At 42.7% G+C, this 19,627-nt stretch overlaps 1 protein-coding gene across 1 annotated transcript; it reads right to left on the bottom strand.

Moving 5' to 3' along the window:
- Positions 1–1,169: 1,169 nt before the first annotated feature.
- Positions 1,170–19,112, bottom strand: gdpd4b (glycerophosphodiester phosphodiesterase domain containing 4b). Its single transcript, XM_080780055.1, has 16 exons — positions 19,009–19,112; positions 17,718–18,003; positions 16,291–16,394; positions 14,796–14,889; positions 11,865–11,924; positions 11,113–11,211; positions 9,812–9,905; positions 9,280–9,425; positions 9,080–9,162; positions 8,134–8,284; positions 6,543–6,767; positions 5,608–5,765; positions 4,541–4,688; positions 3,963–4,045; positions 3,321–3,400; positions 1,170–2,692 (listed from the first exon to the last, which is right to left on the bottom strand). Exons 2-16 carry the CDS (start codon positions 17,898–17,900, stop codon positions 2,577–2,579), a joined length of 1,824 nt encoding a protein of 607 aa, XP_080636181.1. The 5' UTR covers positions 17,901–18,003; positions 19,009–19,112; the 3' UTR covers positions 1,170–2,576.
- Between the last annotated feature and the right edge of the window lie 515 nt (positions 19,113–19,627).

Raw genomic sequence — 19,627 nt, 5'->3', positions numbered from 1 at the left:
CTGTTTTTTTGGCAAATCTAAACTAGACTGAAGTGCAGGCGGAAGCTGGTGGAATCTTTAGAATGTAACGGTAGATGGCGCTAATACACAATAGACTCTGCAATAGTTAGATAGATAGAGAGAGAGAGAGAGAGGAGAGAGAGAGAGAGAGAGAGAGAGAGAGAGAGAGAGAGAGAGAGAGAGAGAGAGAGAGAGAGAGAGAGAGAGAGAGAGAGAGAGAGAGAGAGAGAGAGAGAGAGAGATTTAACCTAGAATTCCTATCTAGCATGAATGGTGCATGACTGTGGCAGTGTGGCATCATCTGTAATGGTGTTATTTTCTCTGGCTCTATCTTGTGGTGATGTCTAAGTGCTGCTAGTTATTGGACTTGGTGCTAAAGTAGAACTGAAGTAGATTGTGACAAGGGGCAGGGGAGGATTCCACACAATTATCAAAAAGGATAATTAATCACGCAATGAAGCCACCAGTATTAGATCAGTGGAGAGACGTGACACAAACTAGTGAACATATCAGATCGGCTATTTTCACTAGGCTACTTCTTAAAATTTGTTTTCTAATTTATGGAAAATGTATTTTATTTCTCCCTTAAATTATTGGAAAAAAATGTTTTCAATTAAAGTAGCCTACCAAGTATTCAGTGGTGAAATATCAAAGTACAATATTATTTTGCTTCTGAGAGTAGAGTAGAAGTAGCCTACAAAGTATACTTAAAAAAACACTCAAGTAAAGTAAACTACCATTATCATGATAACATTTTTACTTAAGTAGGCCTACAGTATGCCTACTTTAGTAGTAGTTACTTTCCACCACTACAATGGTGGGGCTGAAGGTACCCATTTAGGTGGCTAATAATATATTGTTAAAAATATAAATTGAACATAAATCAAAACATAAATTGATGAATTCTGCTGAATTAAAATTGGAGGACCCGATAAACAAGTCTTAGTACTTTTCCTGGTTATATCCTCAGCAGCAGCTTCTGTATTGACCTGTACTTTCTTTTGAACTGTACCCATTCTACTAACAGTGAATACTAAACAGTAAACACAGAAGGCTCAGCCGGTTGATTCCGTTTGCTTTAATGAATGTATTAATAAATACAAGTTAACACAGCCTTAGTTATTCTGACCCCAGTTCATATGGATCAAAAACATTGAACATGACCACACCACATGTTTGAATACATTTAGGAGAAAGTAAATTTGATGGTTTTGATTTAAGTATCTTTGCATGAAATCTCGGTGCATATTTGGCACAAGATGCTCAAGATAGATGGCCTGAAAGGGTTAATATGCAACCACCTGCAAAGAAATATTCTGCAGTTTCACTAATACAGATTTGATACATTTGACTTGATTATTGTGCATAAAAACTCAAAAGGTTACCTGTTAGTATCACCAGGAACCGAATTACATTTTCACACAAAAAAGGGGAAAAAAAGGAGAAAAAAAGGGAAAAAAAGAATGCAATATCGGTGCCATTTTCCAGCATGGTATCGCATGACTTAAGAATACTGGGGGTTCATTTTTGGTCACTTGTCCGCCAAAACTATGTTGGCAGTGTGGGGCATGTAAGGGCAGCTTACCTGGCTGAGTGAGGCCTTGGTGCTGAAGTAGGTTTTTGTGACGGCAGCACACTGTGACAGTGGTCTTGTATTGTCTGTGACAGTGGTCTTGTATTGTCTGTGTCAGTGCACTGTGACAGTGGTCTTGTATTGTCTGTGACAGTGGTCTTGTATTGTCTGTGTCAGCGCACTGTGACAGTGGTCTTGTATTATTAGGTGTCAGTGCACTGTGACAGTGGTCTTGTATTGTCTGTGACAGTGGTCTTGTATTGTCTGTGTCAGTGCACTGTGACAGTGGTCTTGTATTGTCTGTGTCAGTGCACTGTGACAGTGGTCTTGTATTGTCTGTGTCAGCGCACTGTGACAGTAAATGGTAAATGGTAAATGGTGCATTTATATAGCGCCTTTATCCAAGGCGCTTTACATAGATTGTGCATTACATTCACCCATTCATACACCGATGGCAGCGGAAACCATGCAAGGCACCAACTAGCACATCGGGAGCAATTAGGGGTTCAGTGTCTTGCTCAAGGACACTTCGACAGTAACTCTGGGGGAGCCCGGGTTCGAACTGGCAACCTTGCGGTTCCCATCCAGGCACTCTACCCCTGAGCCACCGCCGCCCCGACAGTGGTCTTGTATTGTTAGGTGTCAGTGCACTGTGACAGTGGTCTTGTATTGTTAGGTGTCAGTGCACTGTGACAGTGGTCTTGTATTGTAGGTGTCAGTGCACTGTGACAGTGGCCTTGTATTGTCTGTGTCAGTGCACTGTGACAGTGGTCTTGTATTGTTTGTGTCAGTGCACTGTGACAGTGGTCTTGTATTGTTTGTGTCAGTGCACTGTGACAGTGGTCTTGTATTGTAGGTGTCAGTGCACTGTGACAGTGGCCTTGTATTGTCTGTGTCAGTGCACTGTGACAGTGGTCTTGTATTGTCTGTGTCAGTGCACTGTGACAGTGGCCTTGTATTGTCTGTGTCAGTGCACTGTGACAGTGGTCTTGTATTGTTTGTGTCAGCGCACTGTGACAGTGGTCAAGTTGGATGTGGTCGTCAGACTCGTCAGCGTATTGCTGTGAGTTTCTTCTGCGGGACAGTTGATACTGGAGACGGACCATACGTCACTCATCTCTGTCACAAGAGAGGTGGGGGAGTACAGGTTAACAACAGAAAAACATAATTTTCTATTTCAGTATTAGTATATATATATATATTCCTTCTTTTTAGCTTTCCATAACCTGGTTTTACAACTATTCCACTATCTCCGAATGCTACATAGTCTGGAACAGCCTGAAAACTGTCTTCTGTTCGTCATTTGCGTTCACGAAAATACATTTTAAAGGAGTAGTTCACCCAAAAAAAGACGATCAATGAAGCTTTGAATTCATGGAGATTGTTTGAGCGGTGCCTAACGGCTCCAATGACTAGCCGTCTGTTGTGTATGTCTGTCTGTTTAGAGTACCACTTTGTTTGTAGTACGGCCCATTGACCGCTGCAGCTGATTGGGGTCGCATTCGGGTCACACACACCGATGGAGAGTCTCCACTGAGGCTTTAATTATTTATTTATTTATATTAGGGCACATTTGCACGACTATAAATGCGAAACGGAAGCGGAGAGGTTCCGGAGGTGGCGTCACATCCGTGCTGTATGATGGAAGCATCGGAGAATCGTGGGAGGCCTGCGAGACTAACCTGGTTCTAACCCGACACCTAACCAAGGCCACTGTCACAGGTGCGCTGACACCATTCTAACTCACCTGTTCTGAACTTGCTGTAAGTGCCGTTGTCTAGTGTTGTCCCATTTCCTGAGCTGAAGGCCAGTCCTCGCTCTCGCCACCTGTGTGAGAAACCCTGATCGTGAGAACCGTCAAACGTCTAACGTTACATACAATCACTTATAAGGTCCATATACTGGCAGGCTGACAATTATGTTTAGCCCACTGACTACAACTCTTGGTACATGTGACATTACTGCCGACCATGTTCCAAAACGGGGGGCACGCGATAGTCCGACATCCTGTTTGTCCGACTACGTGGCGGGTTAAGACTCACCCGTGGCTTCCGTGTGCGGCTAGGTTTGGGAATAGGGTTCGTATGGGGCTCTATGGTCGGAATATTGTGTGTCGGATTATTGCGACATCAGACTAATGCTACGCCCCTTCTTGGATTGGAACAACCAGAGACAAGAAACTTTCCTTAAAATAGTTAATCTAACAACGTTGTTGTTATATGTCATTGCTTGAAGTATTTTTTAAACACAGATTGATTTGAAAGGTCTTGCCAAAGATAGTCCCCATGAGAAGGGATTGATGTAAGAATTCAAAGATTTGAGACTTATTGACATGATGTTTAGTTAATATTTGTTCTATTATTCAGATATGTTTGGTGGTGTCACTTGCCAGTGCAAGGCGAATATGGCGAGGACCAGCATGAGAGACACGAGATCTGTCAGGATCCACATCCGATTGTACTGATCTGGAGTCTGAGACAGACAGACAGACAGACAGACAGACAGACAGACAGACAGACAGACAGACAAGGCAACAGTTTGGTCATTTGATCGCTCTGGGGTAGCTCTGGGGCACTATCAGGTCTGGTGATTAAATACTCTTGACATTCTAGGATACCAATCTAAACCAATGTTTCTAAAATGGGTATGTGTACCACTGAGTTTATGCGGATGTACTACAGGTTTGTGAGAGAAAGTGGAAAATATGTTTTTCAGTCATGTTTAATGATAACACACCGACCTTTGTGTGAAGCTGTTGATCTGTTAATGCCTTTTTGAGCTTTCTATTAATTAATAATCCTCTCTATCATATTTACGCTATTACAGGGCTACCGGTCGCTCTGCAGCTCTGTGCCTAATGTGTTTTGCCTGTTTCAAGATTGCGACCCGCACACAATGCTGATGTTTATAGTCGTTTATCTCTGAATTAGGGCTCAGATTGAGCTGGATTGATTGGTTACTGGTTACCATGAGGAAGAGCGGCCTGTGCAGAGCGCTGAGGAGCTGAGGGGCGTTGGTGGTGACAGAGTGAGCGCCAGCACACCAGGCCAGGGAGTAGAGCCAGGGCTGGCTGATCACGTACAGGTTGGTGCTGATGTTCGCTGCCGCATAGTAACTGTGTGGGAAAACGGAGAGCCAAACACTGACACTTCCCAACCTAAAACCAAAACACGGAAGACAGCTGACTGGCCTCAAGTAGCCTACACGCTGCTATATTATTATATCACAACATAATGTTACATCATTGACAAGTGACGTGTTTCTTTACCTGGGTTACATCATCTTCTGATACTTAATGTTTTGACATGAAATGTCACGTGATTTGACAGTGATATGATGTCACTGTTATGCTATGCAACACGGAAGTAACACAGACTCAAAGCTGTTTATAAGCCACAGTCAGTGATGCGTTGCTGACGAATCCTTGGTATTTTCATTCGCCAGTCAACTTTTCAGTGCTGTTTGGAAAATCCTGGTGATGCACTGACGGGAAAAATTGGGATTCCCTTCTCGCGTACCAGTGGGACACGTACCGGCACTGGTCCGCTTACCAGTGGTTGGGAACCTCTGCTGTAAAGCAGTGGTTGTTCTCAACCTTTTCTGGCACCAGGGCCAACTTTTTTTTTAAACATATAATTAAAAAATTAATAATATTATATATATTATATAATATTAATGTTATCTTATCATAGAAATCTTAGTGTTTCGCCAATTATTTGGGGGCCCACTTTCAATCTCCTCAAGGCTCATCAGTGAGCCTCAGAACCACAGGTTGAGAACCACTGCTAAAGTGTTACGGTCCATTTGGTTCCATACATAGAGGGGCCATTTGTTCATGCAATGAATTCACCTGACAATATATTTTGTGATGTGGATGAAGTACATCCACACACAACGGCAACATTATGTGACGATAAAGACACACACACACACACACACACACACACACACACACACACACACACACACACACACACACACACACACACACACACACACACACACAGACACACACACACGCTGTGCACGCTGACCTAATGCGCTCACTGGACATGGTGCTGTAGTGTAAATTCAGTTTAACTATGTGGTTGCCCTGCAGGTCCAGCAGGGGGAGTTGGCTGCCTGATGTCTGTTGTAGGTCTGGGTCCAACTCCTGGACCAGAACACGCATGTCTGGAGGAAGCCACAGAACCTGAAACGCGCACGCACGCACGCACGCACGCACGCACGCACGCACGCACGCACGCACGCACGCACGCACGCACACACACACACACACACACACACACACACACACACACACACACACACACACACACACACACACACACACACACACACACACACACACACACACACACACACACACACACACACACGTGCAGTCTCAGCACAGATAAAGGTTGACATATGATGTTGACGTATAACTGTAAACTCTTCAGTGTTCATTTGAGAATGAAATGGACCCATAATGGTCCTCTCAGAGTTAAAATAATCACTCATGACTTCACAGTGTGGGGTTTAGAGCCTTTGTCATAACTGAAATCTAACAACTTTACTGAGGTCAACAGCCAGATAATCCCATGAGTACATACTGTACATTTCATACTGTACATTTCTAGACTCTGGGTTAAATCAGCCAGGTCAGGATTTGACTGTGCACGTGTTCTGATGTGTTCTGACAATTCCTTTATTCTTAGTTGTCTTTCTTCATGCCGTGTGTTTCGAACTGCGCCACTGCCATGACAACATGACATTTCAATGCTTTTTAGAGCTCAACACATTCCCCTGACCTCAATGTGAAGACAAATATCCTTCGGGGCAATAAAGATTATTATTATTATTACTACTTTATCATACACAGTGGCACACAGAAGTAGTAAAACGTGATGCTATTTTGCCCGAAATCAACGATAAATAAATTATAAATGTACATTTGTTTCAAAGTGATTTCCCGAGTGTGTCCCACCTGGTTGGAGTGAATGGAGGATTCATTGCGGATGACCTCCAGCGTGCGTTGGATCCACGAGTCCCTGTACGGATGACCTTTGGGCGGACGGTAGAGGTCAAAGATCACCAGCTTGTCCCTGTGCGCGGCGAGCTCCAGGAACGCCTGCAGGCTGCACACAGACTGGTTGCGTGCCCGCGCCTTCTCTCCACTGCTCATTGACCCGACTGTACCGAACGGGTCATGCTGGAGGGAAACCATCGATATGTAATGAATGCACTGACACAGCATGCCAGTATGGTCTCTATACCAGCGCTGCCCACGCTTTTTTTAATTGAGAGCTACTTTCAATTTGACCAGCTCAAGAAGATCTACCCACCAACAAATATATTATCCTATTGCTTAAAATAGCTAAATAATTTACCCGGGGGGGCATTGGAATAGCGTTGCTGGCGTTACATATGAGACAAATGCACTTGGAATGGGAAATAGAAGGGGGAAATGGAACTAGTAGGGTTTTCTTTCTTTCTTTCTTTCTTAATAACCTTGTAATGTAATGCTACTGATGTTTGTGTGCAGGTATTGCATTATGGGTTTGAGCTGACAGACCCTTTTTGATGTCAATCAATCAAGTATTTTCATTGATTGTAGAGAAATTGTAGAACATTTACAGCCTATGGCATGCCCAAAATGGATTAAATAGCTGCCTTGTGTCTCCCTCGCCTGACTTCCATTAAAAGCATACATGCCTGCTAAAAGCTCATGCACTCCAAAAGACAACCAATGATATATTGATCATGGCAGTTTCTATGGAGATTCTACTTTATGTCTGCTTTCACCTCTCATTTGGTGCAGCATTTGAAAAGCTAGTACTGCTGCTGCATGTGAGCAAGTACTACTGCATGTGAGCAAGTGGACATTGTGTTGTAAATGTGGCTTTTCCACTGCATGGAACTGACTCAACTCCAATCTACACGACTCTGGTTACTTTGCTCCACATGTCGGAGGTTAATTGTTAAACGTTACAGATAAAGCTACCGTTGATGCTGTCAGGAAACAATTGATTTCACCTGTACAGTCCAACAGTTTCTCATAACATTAGGTGAGAAATAGGCAATGCAGTTGCACAATGTTGATTAATTTCACATTAGGGAGCTTCCATTGCATGCGGTAATCAGTATCGGCAGACCGCCGTGATGCAATGCCGCTAGTCACGATTCTCTCTCTCCCTCTCTCTCTCTCTAAAAACAGTAGGCCTAATCTGCAGTGTTGTCACCTTTTGGTATCATCGCTGGTCGCTTGGAACCTCGACAGAGGTGATATCAAAGAGAGGTACTTTTCCTCAATGGAAAACCATAAAGTACAACTGACTGAGGACTGTATAAGCTAAGGCATTGTTTCCTAAACACTGGGTCGGGACCCATTTGCGGGTCACGGACAAATTATTATGGCTATGGGTCCCCTTAGGTTTTGTTTCCTACATTTAGTATTTAATTATTATTAACTTTTTCAAAAAACATTCCCAAAAATGCTAAATTCCAAATAAAAGAATAATCAAGAAATTTGGGTCATGGGCTAAAATGTTTGGGAAGTACTGAGGCAGGTGACCTACAGAGAGGAACCAGGCCCCAGCATTGAGTCTCTCCAGCTGGCCCCAGGTGAACCAGGCTGCCGGCGTGTGTGTTTGGTTGGGAAACACGTCCTTGATGTTGGTGGTCCGTCGCAGGGTCCGGTCGTGCATCAGGAAGGGCACCCCGTCGTAGCTACCACAAACACATGACATGAAACATTTTGCTCCTTTGAAAATAGCGGACCAGGTGATTTTAACCACTCTATTTACTTTGTTGACCAGATCCCCCCAGGGGTCTGTTTTTCTCTGTACAGTACACCAAGTATTTTTGCCGAAAATAGCACATCTACAGTACATGAGCTTATTATAGATGTGCTATTTTCGACTAATGTTTCGATTTACGCCGTAATGCTAGGGTTCATGTGGTAAAATTCATCTCTTGGCAACTATGCAGCTGCTTGCTGTGTGTTTGCTGTCAGAGGGCCAGAAGCTCTATTTACACTGGAGTCACAAGGTAACACCCACTTACATATCAGTGTACATACAAATGACTGTCAAACATGTGAGCAACATATCAATATTATATCTATATGGTGATTTGAGATTAGATATCGTCTGGGATTTTGATTATCGTAATGTTGTGATATTACGATATCACACCTGTAGTTCGGTAGACTGTGCGATTGGGAGGTGAAGTTGCATCATTCTTGCAATTTTAATTTGCTGCGTTTGCTTTCACACTGCACTGTGTCAACCACAGCAGGGAACTTTATCAATGTGTTCGATTCATAAACTACACAGTGAAATCTATGGTGTTAAAATGACACTCCAAGTAATAGTTAGGATGTAAAGTGAGCCTTTCTGACATGCAGCAGGATTCATTTTAAACGCAGTAAAACATCCTGTGAATGCATGCAACCTAAGTGATCATTGATCAATGACTACGGATTACATGTAAATATGACCTAAATCCATAAGCTATACTGACCTAATGGTGACATCCGTCTCCAGGCCTTCGCTGCCTGCCTCCACGGCCTTCTCAAACGACATGAGGGTGTTCTCTGGAGCCAGCTGTAAGCGGGACAACACAGCCGTGATGATCACAGCCCTTCTCCTCAAGCACACAGAGGGAGGGGGGGGGGGGGGGTTCTAAATGAAACATTTGAATCATGGACACCTCCTCCTCACCATGGGTGCTCCTCTGTGCCCGATGAGGGCCGGTGCAGAGCCCAGGCTGCCCTCGGTCTTGATGCAGGGAGAGTACAGACCCAGGGGCACCATGTAGAGGGCCAACAGGACGACCAGGTAGACCCCTAGGATTAGCCCCCGCCTAACTGGTACCCAGTACCCACGCCACGCACCCACGTACAGCCACACACACGCACACAGCCACACACACGCGCACACACACGCACGCGCACACACACACACAGACACACACACACACACACACATGCACGCACACACACACACACACACACACACACACACACACACACACACACACACAGTGTAATAATACTTCAGTAATATGTACTTCCAAAAAATGAATTAATGAAATAACCACATAAGCCCTATTAATTAGTAATGACAATAGCGGATCTACAAGTTCACAACGCGTTGTGATGTGACACGTTGTGAGCTTGTGGATCTGTTGTTTTCTCGTGAAAGCTTTCCCCACAATAAGGATGCTCCCCGAGGCCGATTGTAGGCCCCTCACCTCTGTTGTTCATGCGAAAGAAGTGCAACGCTACGGGCCATGTCACGAGCAGCATCAACAGGACTCCCCCCACGTGTAGATATGGTGCGGTTATCTATGGCAGAACACAAAGAAATGCCTGCCGGTTAGAAGATCAGCGGTGGAAAAAGTACTATATGTTTTACTGTACAAATGACAAATTCATTAAAAGTCCGGAATTCCAAATTCACTTGCATAAAAGTACAAAGTATTTTTTATCAAAATGTACTTAAAGTATATACCAACAATAGAAAGTACGCATTAAATCATTAAAGTTTTCAAATGTATAATTATCTTTTTTTAAAAGCAGATCTACGAGCTTGTGGTGAGCAAAGTGCAACGGCATCAACTTCGGGAGTGCTTGAGGACTCAAGCATCCACTGAAACAATAGATAGACAAAAAGCACCCACTTTATTTCCATTTGACTACTGTGATGAAGCCACCTCCAGCCAAGAAGAGACTCGTCTAGTCTACTGTGATGAAGCCACCTCCAGCCAAGAAGAGACTCGTCTAGTCTACGCTACAATTCGGCGCCGTCGCCAAGACCCCGGTCCCGGTGCCCGCCGCCGCCACCACCCCGGGCATCCACTGTCGTTATAAGAACCTTCCGCCACTGGCTAAGTGGGTGATGTATGTTTTGTAATAATCACAATCTACAAAGTAACTAAACTTTTCAAATAATTGTAGTGGAGTAAAAGTATAATATTTGCCTCTGAGATGTATAGTGGATTAGAAGTACCGAAAATTGGATATATTGTACTCCAGTCAGCCGCGGAGAGTTCTTAAAACGGCAGTGGGTTTTAGTCTCAGGTACGTCTACGAGTTAAGGCAAGCCTCCCTACGAGGTGGTGTTGTTGTGAGGCCCCACTGGCCAATGAGGTGTCTACCCTAGGGGTGGGCACCTTTGACGATGGAGAGGGCCACTATATTTATACTCTCCAGAGGGACACATTGCATATTACGGTCGTAGCAAAAATAGACGATCTACAAGTTCAGTCATTTTTGCTATATTTGAATTGAAATCCTGATTTTTTTTTTGCTATTTTGGAATTGGAATCCTGAAAAGTATTTTAGACTGAAGTAATTAAAGCCGGTCATGTTTGCATGATTGGAATGATAACAGAAATGAAATAAATACTTTATCACAATATTAACCTGAGGGCTTCATTAAGTGAAGGTGGGGTCTACCTGTGGCCCCCGGGCCACCAGTTGCCCCCTACATGTCTAGATGTTGAGCACAAAGGAACAAGGGCTTTAGAAAGGAGGGGAGGAAGGGAGTCACCTGAAAGGAGAGCAGCAGTGTCGTCCACTCTTTACTCCAGAGGTCGGACAGTACGGCGGTGGCTACGATGGAGAAAGTCAAAGTCACCAGTGTACCCATCTGACAACAGAACAGTTAGTGATGTTAAAGCTGCTGCCACATGCCTCCATGCCATCGACATGCCGATCTGTTCTTCAAACAGAATGGGGGGGGGGGAGACAGACAGATGCATTGATCTCCATAATGGGCACAGAAGAGTGCATCAGGGATTCTGACACCGTCCGACACTATGACTCAGACATTATCAGAGGGGCCCAAACTTCTAGTAGAATAAAATTGGGCTTGAGTGATTAAAACCAGGATTCCATATCACAATATTACCATATTCAAAGTAACTATAAACTAACGTTTTCAAATACATGTAGTGGAGTAAAAGTAAAATATTTGGATCTGAGATGTAGTGGAGTAGAAGTAAAAGTATTGGAAATTGAAAATACTCAAGTAAAGTACAGACGGTATCTATACTAATCTCAAATCACCATATTGATCTATATAATATTGATATGTTGCTCAGCCTTACTTTTTGACTGGGCGCACTCCCAGCTTTGAGTGTTTGTGTGTACCAAATTGAAATGATTTGATTGGCTGAGCACGGAATGTGATGTATGATGATGTATGACGATAAGAGCGCCCCTCACTTCACATGAGTGTGACTTTTGTTTTTTTTAACATGACAGTTCGTCGTATACAAGATAAATAAAAGTGGGTGTTACCTTGTGACTCCAGTGTAAATAGAGCTTCTGGCCCTCTGACAGCAAACACACAGCAAGCAGCTGCATAGAATACAAACAGAACATTTAAGTTACATCCACAAACTAAAACCATGCTTACGAGATGCCACATTTACATTTATTCTATTACAGAAGTACATCAAACAGATAACTGCCCGACTCTCTCCCCTGTTTCCTGTCAATCTCCACTGTAGGCTAACTATTGAAATAAAGACAGAAAAGCCCCATAACAACATGTTTAAAAATAACTAAACAAAAAGCATATTATGCTATACTGTACATCTCTATCTTGTAGGAATAATTTGTACCACTAAGCTGTCATTTACTGTAGGTGAACAGTCAGTGCACAGTCAAATCCTTAGTGTTAATTGAACTGTTGAAGGGTTTCTGGCACAGCCTTAGTTATACAGCCTACTTCCAGGGTGCATGAAGAAGGGAAAACATTTAAGGTCAAAGCTCCAGCAACGCTTAGTATATAGAACAACTTTTATTGTTGGAAGAACACGTCTCGGCTTGTGTCCTTCATCTGGGTCACTGTGAGGGCCACATATGATGGCCACACAAAGTTGGTAAAACATGGTGGAAACTGGTCTTTTTCTGGTTTAATTTAGTATATATTTATTTGCAGCACTACTACATTCTACATACACAAAGGACTACACACAACTGGTTGAATGACACACTGTTTATTGAAATTGTGGTGGTGAAATTACGGACTGGAATACACATCCATTATGTTATATTTTGTCAAATGCCAAGTTATTTAAGTTTGTTTGGAGTAGGGCCAGCTGCTTCAGATTGGCTTATAAGGAGCTGGGTAGTTGGACTGCACCATGTCCCCTTTGCATTGGGGTTGGGCAGGGATTTATGTTTTTGAATTCATAATTTTGAAGAAATGCATTTTGATATTTTAGTTTAATTATGTTTTTTTTGTTTATGATTTAGTGACGTGTTGTAGTGGATTATGTTGTAGTGATTTGTAGTACAGGTATGTTTAAATGTTATTATTTGTCTTCCCCTGTGTGTCAATAGTGGTTTGATCACCCACTATATATGTTCCCCTCATGTCTCATTTTGGTTAGTTCAGTTCCTCATTGTTTTTAGGCCTAGGTTTGTTATTTGTCATGTTTCATGTGGAAAATAAAAGACAAAAAAGACCTTTTCAAGAAAACCACGCAAGAATCCTGGTGTCTCTCATTGCCGACCAACTCTGGTCCCTGACAGTCACCATGTAAAACATCACAAACATAGCTTCATACCTCCCCCATTTTCCTTTCCTTTTTTGTACCTCTACCTCACCAGCGCTTGCTTTTATCGTTTTTACTTTTAGACACAATTTTTTTATATTCTACCGAATAACGTTAATTTATTCATAATTAATTCATTAATTATAATGTTGACAGATGTAGCGGCGTGCTCACATCTAGCTTAAAAAAATAGATAAATAAAAAAGAGTTTCTAATTATGCACCTGTAACCCAAGATGCCTTGCACTGCGTAGACGCGTGTCCAGTTCTGGCCCGTTTTAAAAGGCTGTTTTCTCATTGAACACAACACGGACGTTCTGGGATCTGAGGTTACAATATTAACGCTTCTGAAGAGAAATGTACTTTTTAGACGGAGTGAGTAATAGAGGATTTCAGAAACGAAAGCTGTGAAAGCTGGGTTGAGAACGCAGAGGTAAAGTGAGTGACGTCAGAGCACAGGCACAGCACAGGCGTCAACGGCACTTCTGCATACTCCGCGTACGTCACAGTCTATAATATGACTTGGCCACCCGATTGTGAACACAAAATGTGAGCAGCCTCTCTCAATTTTAATATAAGAAATATGGCACCTATGGTTTGGGGTGTGATGTGCAAGGGACATGCAAGTCCTAAATATAAAGCCATTTATACCCACCTCTAAGAAATACTGAGGAAGGGCTATAGGGATGTTTCCCTATGCTGCTGCATGTGTGTTAAAAGTGTTAGGGGCGACTGCTGACGACGTAATTGCTATTTTTGTGCATTTTGTGTCGGCACCCACCATGCACCCAAAATACGTCAAAAGACTATTGGCTTAGGAATGTGACAAACAAAACAAATCTCCGTGAATTCAAGGCTTCGTGGCATGTATAATTGATACGTTTTTGGGAGAGTGAACTATCCCTTTAGCATGAAACGGTTTGAGAAACACTGCACTACAGTACAGAACAGTGCTTTATTATGACTCCAGGGCAGTGTTTATTAGTAGAGCTTATCTACACAACCTTGAATGACAAACCGCACGTGTTTGACAGACCACTTGTTTTTACTACGCAAAGGTGACAGGATGTTTTCTTAATGATGCGTAACAGCAGTGGTGGAAAAAGTACCCTTTTTTAAATAAAAGTGTCAATACTGCATTGTAGAAATACGTATTTTTGGGCAAGAAAGGGATTTCTTTTCACTGGAGGAAAAATATTCTCTGTTTTCTCTTGGCAATATCGGTAGAGGGCGCAGTGGAGTAAATAAAAGTATATTTTTTCCAGTGGAAAACAAATTACCACCACGTGTGGTGAGGGGCTCAGAGTGCTTACACTAAGGAAAGTAGGCTTTCTAATGACACAACCCGCCTTTGTATTGGTGAGTAGCAAAAACGTTATTTTTATTTACGCTAAAGATGAGAGGCTGGTCTGCATTTATGCGAGCCCCGGAAGTCATCGGTAACATAGATCTAAATGCAACAGCATTAGAGCTATGGACCAAAGCTAAGGGGATCCCTGGAACAAAATATTTTCAGATGGGGGTTTGAAAATACATATAATTGTGGGGGTCCTATAGCACCACTGATATAGCAAACACACGTTTTTCAGAAAACCTTTGGGTTTCAGAAGACATTTTTGAAATCAGCCCCAGGTGGTCTTAATGGGTTAATGACACGCGTTACTGACCGTCAGCACAGTGACGTAGGTGAAGAAGGCCGCGGCGATGACCAGCAGCACCACAGACCAAGGAAACCAGAAACCCAGGTTTCCAAAGTTAAACCTGTAACTCACATTATGGGGGAGGGGGAGACAAGGAGAGGGGGTAACACTAATGAGTAAAGGACTGTGTCTGAGTGGTTCTCAAAGAGGGGATTGGGGACCCCATGCAGGCATCCTTGAGGGGAGTTATCAGGATATATCATGGCATTTCGTGAATTATTGATTTTAATAATACCATTGCCAGTGACTAGCAACAAGATTCACAAGCCAATTCTATCACAAAATTGCATGTTTTGTCTAACCAAATCCTTTCATGTGTAGCATAGCAGTGGATTATTGTGATACAATGGAATTCTTATCGGGGTGCACGATATTGATTTTTTGAAACCGATACCGATATCGATAACTTCTTGCTTCTCAAGACCGATACCGATACGATAACCGATAATAAAAATATATAGACATGAATAAAAAATACATACTAGTGAGTAACGGTACATGTAACACAGCTTTGACCTAAGCAATTACAGTATAGTAGGCTATATCACTTCAATTAATTACAATGGCGAGTTAAAATTCCACCGTCACTACAGATTATTACCCGAGCATTCGCCTGAGTTTATCCAATCAAGGGCAGGCTGGAATATGTGTGGCCAAGGTTGGATAAAGACTTTTGTTGGTACGCAGGCATTGCGTGAACTATGATGAAGTTTTCTGATGTGTTGGTTGCTGTTTCGATCCCATAGCCGGAAGGGATGGTTGCGTCAACCCTTTCAGTCCCATAACCCAGAGGGACCATTGCCACTTCAGCTACCATACAGTAAAGCCTTGAAATATACCGGTTCTGTCACAGTCTCTAGCTGCGTCCTTGTGTTGTCTATGTGTTTGTGTCAGTCATTGTGAGTGGGCGTGTGTTAGGGGTACGTAGGCAAGGCTGCAGCTTCCAGCTTGGCACACCTTTTACCAGTTCCCTCATCTACCTCACGTGCCTGGCATCAGCTCAGAGCTCATCACCTCCAAGTCTATAAAGCCCTGGTCTTCTCACCACCAACACCGAAAATAGAAGATCTACATTCTACAAGCTCACCAATTCTACCATTGTTTAAATAAACACCCTTGGACTTTGACGTTGTGTTGTTACTGCGTCTGGGTCTGCCAGTTGTACCAATCGTGACAGGTTTCGCTTGCGTTGAGTGGTCAGCTTCTAAATCACCCCTAGGAGTTATACAGCTATTCGGCTGACCAATTAGCACAAGCTTAAGATCAAGTCTGTCCTTTTATTATGGCTTTTCTTTTCTCCCAATTTACAGTACATTTTTCTTCAATTCCTGAAAAATAAATTTAATTTCCTGAAAAATGTACATTTTGGAGTTAGGTGGTTTCTTCCCGACAGCAGAGATATGCATGTATATAATTATACAGTAGCCTACTATAGGCTGTTAATGTGAGACTCACAACCCACCAGTCAAAATCATTATAGTCATTCTGCGCTTCGCTCCAGAAGTATAGAAACACCAGCGTGAGACAGAAGGACACGATGAGCAATGCAAAACTGGCTCCCTCCACCTGCAGATAAAAGAAAAAGAAAAAAATCACACCCGTGTGACGTGAGAGGCGCTAATATATTAAAGTCTAACTCATGTTAATTAGGTGATGTAATGGTGATGTAAAACAAACGGTGCCAACACAAACATTTAATTATCTTTATTGTTGTTTTTTTTTTGTTGTTTTTTGTTTGTGTTAGGGACAAGATGACATAACATTTCCCATCATTGTCAATGGCGTTTTTAAAACAAACATTGAACTAAAAACAAACATTAAACCTGTATATAGGACGGGCTAGCGCACCTCAAAAACATGTGCAAGTTAGTTATTTTCACAGAGTCAGCCAATCCTCAACATGTGTGAAATCAATGTTACTGCCCTGTAACATTCCACTGTGTTAAAAGAATAACTATTGAACTGTAGGGAGAGGAATTCCAAGAACCAACAGCTCCTTAATGGCTAAACTGGGATCATAAGTGGTATGACGCAAACTCTTAGAACTCTAAATACTGGAATGGAGACAGAACCGCTTTCAACAAAGCATTGTGTGGTGTGTGTGTGTGTGTGTGTGTGTGTGTGTGTGTGTGTGTGTGTGTGTGTGCGTGTGTGTGCGTGTGCGTGCGTGTCACCCACGTCACGGGCAGCACATGCAATGTGTTGTGTTCACCCCTATAGTGTGGCCTCGTACCAGTGACAGTGATGGAAGAAGTACAAACTTACTCAGTAGTGTACTACTACTCTGCTACAATAAATGTATGCCTAGTCATTATGACGAATGCCTATTTCAGACTAATATATCGTTGGGATGCATAGCAAGTATTTCACTCATTTATTGTATTTTTTGCGGGACGCTAATATTCATGTCATATTTTGACAGCAGAAACTGCCTGTCATTTCACCTCCCTCCCCATCTAATTATTGGACAGTATTAGGATATTGATATTCATTTTGTTTCATTAGTGCCCCAAATCACACTTTAGAAAGCGGGGTCCGGGGACACTCAGGGGTCCTTGTAGAGGTTCCAAGGGATCCCCAGCTAAATTATTGAAACCAAATGGACTTATAAAGGTTTGTAACTCTGACAGTGTACAAATGGACTTATAAAGGTTTGTAACTCTGACAGTGTACAAATGGACTTATAAAGGTTTGTAACTCTGACAGTGTACAAATGGACTTATAAAGGTTTGTAACTCTGACAGTGTACAAATGGCAATTTGTACACTGTCAAGAGTTAAGGGGGATATCCGTGGCTTAATGCATAACAAAGTGGGGGTCCTTGAAATAGTTTCATAACTGCAGTATAGGCTGCTTGTGTAAACGTGCACGCACTCACATTTAACCTACCTTGTTACAGCAGCAGCCACCGGGCCGGGCGCGGTTCCTCTGGTACCGGCGCCACTGGCAGCCGTAGAGACCGGCCAGGCACGACACCAAGGGCCCGTGCTCATAGCGCTGGAGCAGCAGCCGACGGACCGCACGGAACTGGCCAAACTTCAGCTCGGACAGCATGGCCGAGGACGGGGCCATGCCTCACACACACACACACACACACACACACACACACACCTGCACGCTCACAACAGATATTCACCTTTCATACTTGTCACTCACTCACAAGAGGCAGCACGGCCTGGCAGATAGAATGAGAGAGATTGAGAGAGATTGAGAGGGGACCAGCGTTGCAGATTGATTGATTGATTGATTGATGGATTGATTGATTGAAGTTTTCTATAGACAAAACGTGCATATATGGCCTACATGACGATATTTAACCATAAAGTAAATCATTTTATATTGAAACAGGTTATTTTTATATAGTAGCCATGGTGTTCTTTGCTATTTTACTTTAGTAGGTTGAACTTGTATGTATTATTATTATAGATTATATTTTTCTTACAAAATTAAAAACCAACAGGTTCAGACACATTTGCACTCAAAGGCCAACAATGGTAATAAGTTGTCAAGCTTTTGTGTTCCATCCTTTTGACAGATGTACTACAAATGATGGTCATGTAGGCCTATGAGAGAGAGAGAGAGAGAGAGAGAGAGAGAGAGAGAGAGAGACACACACACACACACACACACACACACACACACACACACAGACTGATGTCAGTGAGTCACACTCAGGTTGCTCATCTCACTTTAAGTGAGACATAAAAAAATAAAGATGTAGGCCTATTATTCAATAGTCATTGTTAGAATAGTGTACGAATACATTAAAATTACGAGGACTGACAATGATTTCCTTCAAAACGTTATGTGAACACAACATAGGAAAGACAGTTTTACTCAGGTAAGAAAATAAAACAGATTGCCAGAATGTGAATAAAACAATGCAACGTGCATGGGCTGCATAGGAGTCCATTTCCAGTCTGAAATGTTAGCCTAATTCAGTAGCATCCTTGGCTTTACCATCGTCCGGTGAGCCCCCGTCATACGTGTAATATCAAATTTGAATGCATCTTTATTTGGTTGCAAAAATACGTGTTGATGGCAAGACAAGCCTCGATGGCAGCGTTAAAAGGGTCACCGTTATAAACTATTTGTAATCAAATGCATACTAGGCTACATCGACCGAAGGAAGCAATTTTGTTATGATCGTGATGAATCCTTAATTGTCTTGATAACCTACCTCGATCCTGAGCAACAAACATCCCCACGCAGGATAGTAGGCTAAAGAGAGAGGTCCAAATGCGGGAAAGCCGCAGTGCGCTGTTCCTGTGCGGTCGTCTCTATCAGTAGGTTACTGCTGGTTGTAACGGAGCGGAGGTTTGGGACACCCTATCTATGACATCCACTGCCACCTGTTGCCATGATGTAGTCTACACAGGAATCAACAGCTAGCCGTATATGTAGCCTGAGCCTCGATCCTACCGGTGTCCTCCACTGCAGTATAGCCTATATCTACCACTTTTACTTGAATAACTTCGAAGAGAAAAAAAAAACCTTTGCCCTTCATTAATTTCAGTGTTACTTTCAGTGAATTATTGGCTCTGCATTTCCTCAACAAAATGAAGAAATGTGTTGCAAAAAACAAACAAACAAAGAAATGTTTATATTACTCAGTCCTAAACATTTTGCCAAATATCACACACCCCTCCTCCTGGTCGAGACCTGTGCCCAGAAGGGCACTTTCTCTAGTTCATATTAAAATGTAAGCTACATTATTGAGGGGCGCTAGTCCATCTTATGTCCAGCTTTTGAAATGACGTATGATAATGTACGATGATAAGCACGCCCCTCACTTCACG

This window comes from Protomyctophum bolini (assembly GCF_963924005.1).
Source record: "Protomyctophum bolini genome assembly, chromosome: 13".
NCBI classification, from domain to species: Eukaryota; Metazoa; Chordata; class Actinopteri; order Myctophiformes; family Myctophidae; genus Protomyctophum; species Protomyctophum bolini.
The sequence above is the reverse complement of the archived record's forward strand: the minus strand, read 5'-3'. Positions and strand labels throughout refer to the sequence as shown.

Excerpts from the sequence above, each read along its gene's own strand:
- gdpd4b (XM_080780055.1), bottom strand. The coding sequence starts at position 17,900 with ATGGCCCCGTCCTCGGCCATGCTGTCCGAGCTGAAGTTTGGCCAGTTC. Across the intron at positions 14,890-16,290 it reads GACTATAATGATTTTGACTG|GTTTAACTTTGGAAACCTGG; the intron begins GTGGGTTGTGAG and ends TGTGAGTTACAG. Across the intron at positions 11,925-14,795 it reads CCTACGTCACTGTGCTGACG|CTGCTTGCTGTGTGTTTGCT; the intron begins GTCAGTAACGCG and ends TATTCTATGCAG.